This window comes from Pollicipes pollicipes, unplaced genomic scaffold (assembly GCF_011947565.3).
Source record: "Pollicipes pollicipes isolate AB1234 unplaced genomic scaffold, Ppol_2.1 Scaffold_2555;HRSCAF=2994_pilon_pilon_pilon, whole genome shotgun sequence".
Taxonomy (NCBI): Eukaryota; Metazoa; Arthropoda; class Thecostraca; order Pollicipedomorpha; family Pollicipedidae; genus Pollicipes; species Pollicipes pollicipes.
Window position 1 is genome coordinate 32,578,008 of NW_023596136.1, and position 9,686 is coordinate 32,587,693.

Consider the following 9,686-nt stretch of genomic DNA (forward strand, 5'->3'; position numbering starts at 1 on the left):
CTGCGCTGCTCTGCTATCGCTCTCTCCCGAGCACGATTTGCCTGACGAGCGTCATTTTCGCGTGCTGTGCTGCTTTCCTGTACCGCTATGTGGGCGCTGCATCACGGTCTGTGCCTCCGGGGAGTGCAGGTCGACGGGGACAGTGACCCAGACGCGGGGAGCGCCGCAGAGACGTCCACGCAGGTGCGTCCCCAGACCGTCTCCAACGACGGGATGGCACCTGTGACGCGCGGCCGGTGACAAACCACAGCCCGCGGCGGCGCCAGCTATCTGCCAGCATCGCGGGCTCTGCCTCGGGGGCCGTGAGAACGTGTGACCGGCCTGTCAGCCGCGCCGCCCGCCACATAAAAGCCACGGCAGCCACGCCTCTCCTCAGTGTGCCCGCCCGGTGACTCGCGACAGGCGGCTCCCTGCCGAGCTTGCACCTAGCTGGCGCCAGCTACGATTTGGCGCGTCATCATGGTCCGACTGCCGGTGATGCTGCTGTCAGGTGAGCCAGACTGCCGCTGATGCTGCTGTCAGGTGAGGCCGACTGCCGCTGATGCTGCTGTCAGGCGAGTCCGACTGTCGCTGATGCTGCTGTCAGGCGAGTCCGACTGCCGCTGATGCTGTTGTCAGGCAAGTCCGACTGCCGCTGATGCTGCTGTCAGGCGAGTCCGACTATCGCTGATGCTGCTGTCAGGCGAGTCCGACTGCCGCTGATGCTGCTGTCAGGCGAGTCCGACTGCCGCTGATGCTGCTGTCAGGCGAGTCCGACTGCCGCTGATGCTGCTGTCAGGCGAGTCCGACTGCCGCTGATGCTGCTGTCAGGCGAGTCCGACTGCCGCTGATGCTGCTGTCAGGCGAGTCCGACTGCCGCTGATGCTGCTGTCAGGCGAGTCCGACTGCCGCTGATGCTGCTGTCAGGCGAGTCCGACTGCCGCTGATGCTGCTGTCAGGCGAGTCCGACTGCCGCTGATGCTGCTGTCAGGCGAGTCCGACTGCCGCTGATGCTGCTGTCAGGCGATTCCGACTGCCGCTGATGCTGCTGTCAGGCGAGTCCGACTGCCGCTGATGCTGCTGTCAGGCGAGTCCGACTGCCGCTGATGCCGCTGTCGGGTGAGGCCGACTGCCGCTGATGCCGCTGTCGGGTGAGGCCGACTGCCGCTGATGCCGCTGTCGGGTGAGGCCGACTGCCGCTGATGCCGCTGTCGGGTGAGGCCGACTGCCGCTGATGCTGCTGTCAGGTGAGGCCGACTGCCGCTGATGCTGCTGTCGGGTGAGGCCGACTGCCGCTGATGCCGCTGTCGGGTGAGGCCGACTGCCGCTGATGCCGCTGTCGGGTGAGGCCGACTGCCGCTGATGCCGCTGTCGGGTGAGGCCGACTGCCGCTGATGCCGCTGTCGGGTGAGGCCGACTGCCGCTGATGCCGCTGTCGGGTGAGGCCGACTGCCGCTGATGCCGCTGTCGGGTGAGGCCGACTGCCGCTGATGCCGCTGTCGGGTGAGGCCGACTGCCGCTGATGCCGCTGTCGGGTGAGGCCGACTGCCGCTGATGCCGCTGTCGGGTGAGGCCGACTGCCGCTGATGCCGCTGTCGGGTGAGGCCGACTGCCGCTGATGCCGCTGTCGGGTGAGGCCGACTGCCGCTGATGCCGCTGTCGGGTGAGGCCGACTGCCGCTGATGCCGCTGTCGGGTGAGGCCGACTGCCGCTGATGCCGCTGTCGGGTGAGGCCGACTGCCGCTGATGCCGCTGTCGGGTGAGCTGAACACGGCTGACGGTGACCTGGGGTGGTCGTCTTGCCAAAGCCGCCATGTGTTATACACACACATATAGTCATTTTATGACCATTGTACCGTATTCTAAAAGGGACAAACCACGTATCCCTGTGGGTGCGACGACCTGTTGCTTGTTCTATGCGCAGATATTTTGTTTAATTTGCGTCTTTCAAATACGTACTCACGCGTTTGTTTTGTAATACCAGTGGCAGCATATGGGGTCGTGCACTGCGGTTTATATTTTCATGTCCGTGACGAAATTATTACTAAAAGTTCAGCCTTGGCGTGGCACTCAAGAAAGGCTTCAAGTAGGTGTCCCGGCCTTTGGCCGTTACTGCGGGTGAAAAGACTGCGGTGGATAATTAACCAACCAAAGAGTTGGTTTTGCGGCATTAGTGCTGCAGCACAAACTCCTAACGACAGGGGCGCTCCATTACTCCTACTGCCATTAGGTATACGCAGTGCTAGGCGAGAAAACGTATGCCACAAAAACTTACGCTTGTCTTACTTCTACTGCAGAGACTTGTACGAGACATATTAGTGTCAACGGCAAAGTGTATCCTTAAAAAACTTTTACCACCCGTCATATTCTGTTGCAAGGATTTAGGCTTGACATAATGACTGTCCGTTTTTGCATTGTAAGTTTCGTCGTGTAGTACTCGTGTCGTACTTGAGTTTTGCAGTGAAAGGAATGCTGTAAACGTTTTGCAGGAGATGTAATGACGTGCAGAGCTTTTTAAAGTATGAGTTTTGTCGTGCCGCATCCATGTGGTTTAGATGCCGTGCAGAAGTTTTGGTGATGGCGTAGCGCTCCTGTCTGTAGGAGTTCTTCCGTAGCACTAATGTGACATCCAACGGAATTCACTTCTGCAATTGTTTCAATGAAGGCACGCTGCCGAAATATCAACCCATCTTTACCTCCACTCTCCTGTTGTTCCGATGAATAAAACGATTTTTACCGTTTTTCTATGTGAATAATGCTCCTCACTAATGCGCTGAGCAACTTACTGAATTACACATTGTGTGGTGTGATTTCCAACGACATCGTTTGCGTATTCGCTCAACTGAACTTCCTTGATTTCAGCGCTAGCTGCCCTTCACATTCCCGGAACGAGAGCTGGCTTTCCAAACGTCGTGCCAACGGCTGGAGACCCGTGGCCGAGACCCTCCCGCCTGGAGTGGTCTCCGACCTTCTTCAGGGTGGACGTCAACCACGTCCACATCAACATCACTGGCGAGTCGTGCCCCGACCTGGAGGAGGCCACCGCACGCTACGAAAAAATTATAGATGAATTCATCATCATCTGGAGGGCGGTGCTGAAGTCTTATAAGCAGCCTGCAGGGAACGGCGGACGACTGTCTGACGGCCCTCCAGTTCTGGACACGATCGAGATGGAACTCCGATCAGGCTGCAATTCTAGCCAGTATCCGGAGTTTGGTATGGACGAGTCGTATGAGCTAAAGGTCAACACACCGGACGCGCCAGAGAGAGCCGTTATAATCGCTGACACTATCTGGGGTGCTTATCGCGGGCTTGAGACCATGTCTCAGCTCTTCTACCTTGATTCCGAGGTATTTGCCGTATTTGTTCGGAATGCGTACATCCAAGATTACCCACGCTACAAGCACAGAGGCCTGCTTTTGGACACCGGCAGGCATTTTCTCAGCGTTGATATCATCAAGCAAAACCTAGATTTGATGGCCTTCCACAAATATAACGTATTCCATTGGCACGTTGTTGACGACCCATCTTTCCCATTCTACAGTACGAAGATCCCTTTCATTAGCCTCTTTGGTGCTTACCGAGCGGATAAATTCTACAACCCAGATGATGTTGCCGACATCATCGAATACGCTCGCAAGCGAGGCATCCGAGTCATACCTGAATTTGACACGCCGGGCCACGTGAGGTCATGGGGAGCGGGCATACCGGGACTGCTGACCGAATGTTACACCAACGGCACAAGAAACGGCAAGTACGGCTCCATCAACCCAACCGACGATGTGGTATACGCCCTCCTGGCCGAGCTCTTCGATGAAATCACTAAGCGTTTTCCCGACAAGTACCTTCATCTTGGCGGCGACGAGGTCAATTTCGGCTACGAATGCTGGATGTCCAACCCCGAGGTGCGCAAGTGGATGCAGAAGCTGAATCTCACCACGCCTCAGGAGATAGAGGACGTCTACATCCGCCGGCTCTTAGAACTGGTCGAAGGGCTGCCGTCCCGCCCAGAGTACATAGTCTGGCAGGACGTTGTCGATCACAACGTGACGCTACAGCCAAACACCATCGTCGAGGTCTGGAAGGAGCCCTGGCTGGAGGAGCTGGACACGGTAACCCTCTCCGGCCACCGTGCCATTCTCTCCACCTGCTGGTACCTGAACCGCATCAGCTACGGTATCGACTGGCCCAAGTACTACAGCTGCGAACCGGAAAGTTTCAACGGCACGGATGCGCAGAACCAGCTGGTGATCGGCGGCGAAGCCTGCATGTGGGGCGAGTATGTCGACAACTCGAACGTCATCTCGAGAACGTGGCCCCGTGCAGCCGCCCCAGCCGAGCGTCTCTGGTCTCCCAAAAACGTCACGTCCGTGTCGGAGGCGAAGGCACGGCTCGAGGAGCAAAGGTTCGTACCGCCTTTTGGCCTCGGAATGAGAGCGACCGACGCACAGCGCCCTGGTCCACTGCATTAAAATTCTAGTTTTGGGCACCGTTCAGTCTATGCATTCGCCTTCCAGTCGGTGCAGGCATAGCCACCACCGCAGAGAACAAATGACGCAACGGATGATGTCTGTCTTGCCACCAGCCGCTTAATTCCGTCTTAGAACGTCAATTCTTGAGCCAAATGTTTGTTTTGGGTTCGTTAGACCCGTGCAACGTCCTCAGTCACAAACAAGCAATTCGGTCGCGTATCTGTATGAGTGTATCTTTTCGTTTCTCAGGTGCCGCCTCGTGTACCGAGGGTTTGGGGTAGAGCCATCCAACGGCCCGGGATTCTGTTAGCTGGTTACGATTGGTGAGTTAAGACGTGGATCTTGTCCAAGAACACCAGGCTTCATCACAGAACGAGATTAAGATTGTGTCTCATTCAAAGCTCTTTTGAACTTCAGCTAATCTCGAGCATCTAATTATTTCTACTTTTGCGCTTCACAAGCCGCCGCGATCCAATGCACCAAAACGCCGCCATGCAAAATGGCATGATTTCACGACGTTCAGAACGAAGTCTGTGTGCCTTGACAACATCCGGATCTGAGTGCACGATTTCGCGACTTTCCGACCAGAGATTGTGCGATAATTACAATCAGCTATTATGCAACGTCTAGGAAGCACAGATGATGTTAACATGGTGTATTACTTCTAAATGCAACATATCCTTGCGGGGTTTGCACTTTCGTTTGACTTAAACTGCCAGCTGTTTTTAGGTTTCATGTTGATGGAAACGGCATTTCTTTACCTTTTTTAGCGCCTAGTTAATGTTGTCACCATCACAGTAATGTTGTCAATGTTGTCACAGTTGATGTCTTACCATTTGTGATTAACAAGGCGTTTAAACGTGCTATATTTTCAGGAAAATCGGGGCAGAAAAATCAGCATCGAGGGCGAGCATGCTGAATGCGTGCATACTGAATGGCGGAGTCTATTGCTTGTTATTGTTTATGTTTTGATATTAATTATGTTTACTATTGCACAGCAAGCTAGCGTGTGGGATGACGCTAGACACCTCGAGTCATGTTGACTGCAATAAAGGATTCATAACTACACATATCAAGTGTTATTTCGAGAAGATGCCGAGCAACAAGACCTGCTGTTTTCGTAGTGATATACGCTACACCTCCTTGCTTCCAAATTGCATCGCTATCCCCTTATTCTTGGGGTGACCAGAATATGTCTTGGAAAATGATCATCTCAAACATTTGGCAATTTGCTGTACTAAAATAATCATAGATGTGTCGCGGATGTTGACTAAAAGCTGCCTATGACGTAAAGCATACATTTTATTCATGGCACAGCTCAGGAGGCTGAATGGGTGGCCTCGGCGGTATATCATCCTCCTCCAATTTGTCATTTAGTGCGCCACGGGCTCTCGGACCACATCTAGGCCCAACCGAGGTTCATGAACAATGGCTCAGGACCCGGCGCCGAGCACTTCATAAGCATGAACTGGACATAACATGACGTGAACAGGGACGACCACGTCGGGTCCAGCCTGTCATTGCAATGGAGCAAAAAGCATCCTAGTAAGGCAATAATGTGCCGTTATTTTGAGCTTTAAGTAATTCGAGGCAGTTGTTTTTGGTAGGTCTGGATTCTTAGCGATAACTGATCACAGATCTCGCGGACGGGCACGCGCCATCCAAATGTAACGAAAGTCTTTCGTCAAGCCTCTGCCAACATCTCGCTGCACCTTGGTTACTGGGGTACGGCCAGTCAATCATGACCAGTTCGAAGTGCAAACTGATGAGCGTCTTCAAGTGTCAAGCGTAACGTTATGGGAAAACTACCTTCACGAGATAACTCTCCTCGTGTCAACATGCATATCGATATGTGCCATATCGATGTGGTATGTCGATATATGTTGCAGATTCGAAGCGCACCGGCCTGAGTGGTCAAACGGCAACAACGTGGTCGACATTATACGAATCCCAACAGATGCTCTACGCGCTTGTTCTCTGGCTAAACGGGCTACGTCTTCCTACATCAATTATCTATCATCCCACATGACATGCGCTTCACAGCGATTGAAGATGCATACGAGGGATATTTTGTTCTTAGCTTTGCAGCACTAGTTTTAAAACTTTGAAAATGGCTTTCTGTCCATCTTGATCATTCATCTGCAGCCCCTTACACAAAAACCCATGCGATAGAGCCTCAATGTTCAAATTTTGTAGCGCCAAGACTAACGTTGCTGGGAAAAAGTGTGTTTCTTGGTTCCTTTCACTTAAAATTAATAGAATGGCCATTTTAAAATATAAAAACAACACCAATCGCACTGAACAGTGCTATATTTCACTGATTTCACGTGTATGGAAAACGGCCAAATCTGATCACATATTGAGTGCGAGTTACATGATGTTGACGTACTACCCAAACGCATCTTTTGGCAGTGAAACTATGCGATGGGGACAAGACTGTCGCCTGTTACGAAAACAATGAAGTTGCGCATATATAGCATGTAAAATTTTCCACCGCCCAACAGTTAAGGTGCTAGAATGTGAACACTTTAAAGGGCATTAACGTTTACAAGAATATTAAGCTGCCAACTTAATCTAAGTGCTAATTCGAATTCATCGTCAAAATGTGCACAAAAAACATTGTTTACAGCCTATGCGTAAAATCCAATAATTTTATTGTATTTGGCAGTGTTTTCACTTTTAAAGCACTAACGTTTTATGCTCACCCTCGCAGCATTCCAGCAGCATCACCACAAGCACCATGCAATTACGCGTCGAATGGTCTATGAACCGTGAAATCTGACCACTTTCAAAACATACCACTTACTGTCTAAACGGCCAGAAGGATATCTCCTTAACTTAATGAGACAGATGAACTGATAAACTTAAGTCCAATGCCAAGCGACGCAGAGTTGATGGCGTATTTTTCGACTTTTTGTTTTATACCTTGCCGAGCAGCAAAACCATCCACGATCACTTACCCTTAAAAATGTCAAGATGGATCGTGGTGCCCTGAGTGTGTCTATATCCGTGGCACAGGTTTACGACGACGTTTAGTTTTCTCGATATTAACCCCCTAAATAACGGGTACCGTTGACGTCATTATATTGTTCGGGGTACTCTCAAATCAATATTGCGATTTTCTCGTGTTGACTTTTTTACCATCATGGCGCTGTCGGCTCAGACTTCTTCATATGATTGCAAACGGGAAAAAATTTTCCACGATGCCACGCAAATATTTTCATTTTGTCTGAGGCTCGGCCACAATTAACTAAGATCGCTATCAGATGCGTTTTATTGCGAGTGGGATCGTCTCGTTATTTTTCACCAGAACCAACCTAGCTTAAGGTACCTAGTTGTTATCATAATGTAGGCTGTGTAGACGTCATTTAATGTGGCTATCCTATCCTACCGATCTTCCCATGCGGTAAAAGTACATTCGTGTAAATCCCATGCGGTGTATGCCTTATCACGGACGCACCATGCATCGGCCCACCGAAAATCGTATGGAACGTGCCTTAAAATGTGACTGTGAAGGTGTTTGGCGACAAAATATTCTACATGCAACTCGGGCTAGTTCACCAATGGGCGCAATTAAATGTGGTCTATCATGTTTTAGTCCAAGCGTAATGTTTTCCTCTTCAGCCATGTGAAATGATTCTAGGAAAAATCGTGGCAAAGATACATTGACGTAACGCTTTGCTTGCCAAGACGAAACCACTGGCATACAAGTCAAAGTAATGTATTATTGTTTTCGGTTGTAGCGTTTCCGAGAAATGATTGGGGGACCATTGCAATTTTGTTCCAAAAGTATGACACGTAACATAGAATGGCTTTTACCAATAGATTTGTCCCAAAAAGATGCATCTCTCATGCAATGACCTGTTTGGTGAAATTTTACGGAACTCATAGTATTATACCAGCGATGTCCAACGACCAGACCAATGACCTCACGGCATGGACCCGTCTGAAGTGATGGACACCTTTCCTGATGCCAAACAGGCGCTAGAATGTTCGTACTAGTGTGTGTGCTATGATAACGTGTTCACTGAAAGTAAACTTTAAGTAAACAGAATGTCACTAACAGTAATGTTATAATGTTAGTGTGTTAGAGCAGGGTGAGTTTCCTTTATCTGGAATCGATGACCTCCCAGCTCGATCTAAATGGATCCTAAATCATAAATCCCTGGACCTATCCACTATTATATCAAATTATCATTTAAATAATAGCTTAAAAGATGCTTCACTGAAGTTTCGGCCACAGACGACGTGATAGTTGCTGGGCGTGCAAAAGCAAATAAATATGTTATAACGGTGTGCGTAAAGAAGGTTTTTCTATTTCAGTTGGATGCCGAATTACAGCCCGCCAAAAATGAGCACATAAAGGCAAAGACTGATAAAATTTTTCTCAAAGTGCTACATAAGGTCGTTGCAAAGAGCGTCGTGCCATGCATTGTGGTTCTTGAGTACCACCCCGCTATGCATGAGTTCTTGTGAGGTAAGTCCTAACGACGTTTTTCCAAGTGCCTAGCGTGAAGCTTCAAGAGAAAGATGGTTTACAAATTGGCGTATTGCTTTACCAGTTTTCAAACGAAAGATCTTCTGCAAAAAAGCTGTAGAAGTAAAGCGACCTTTACATTACTCACTTTGCTCACGCTTATATTATAACACTGACATTATCATCATTATTTATTCAATGGCTTACCAAACGGCATATAATAAAACAGCGTTTAACTACGAACACACACCTTACACATAATGAGTATGCATGGACGCCTCACTACTCCACACAGGGGTGCTGAATGCGTAGTGGTTGACGTGTCTGCGCTAGCCACTACGCGTCTCGGAAACCGGAGACACGGGGTTCAGTTCCGAGCGGCGCCCGCCCTTCCTTGCCAGATTGAGAGGCAAGCGACACCATTTAACCTTAGCAACTGAGCGCATCTTGAAGTCCCAATGGCGACTGCTGTTCTTTCCTCTCATTTCCTGCCCTGCGCTTTTTCCTTTTCCTCTATCCTGTTCTGCTTTGTCCATTCTCATCCGGCCCCGGGTGCTACGTCATGTCATGTCAACGCCATGTCAACAAGCTACGTTATGCCCGATTATGGCGGAACCTCTATGTATATTAAAGGACGGAAAACACAGTTTTGCCCCGTTTGTATGTGTACTATATGCCCATGTGTATCGTCCCCTATTCCGCCCATAGAATGGTTGTCGTTTTGCAAACACTCGAATCCAAAACATTATTTTCAGGTC

General features: G+C 50.0%; 1 protein-coding gene across 1 annotated transcript; it reads left to right on the plus strand.

Moving 5' to 3' along the window:
- The first annotated feature begins 386 nt into the window (after nucleotides 1-386).
- LOC119097903 (beta-hexosaminidase subunit beta) lies at nucleotides 387-5,523 on the plus strand. Its single transcript, XM_037220851.1, has 4 exons — nucleotides 387-490; nucleotides 2,842-4,384; nucleotides 4,701-4,774; nucleotides 5,327-5,523. The coding sequence occupies exons 1-3, from the start codon at nucleotides 460-462 to the stop codon at nucleotides 4,759-4,761; spliced, it is 1,635 nt and encodes a 544-aa protein (XP_037076746.1). The 5' UTR covers nucleotides 387-459; the 3' UTR covers nucleotides 4,762-4,774; nucleotides 5,327-5,523.
- The last annotated feature ends 4,163 nt before the right edge of the window (nucleotides 5,524-9,686 follow it).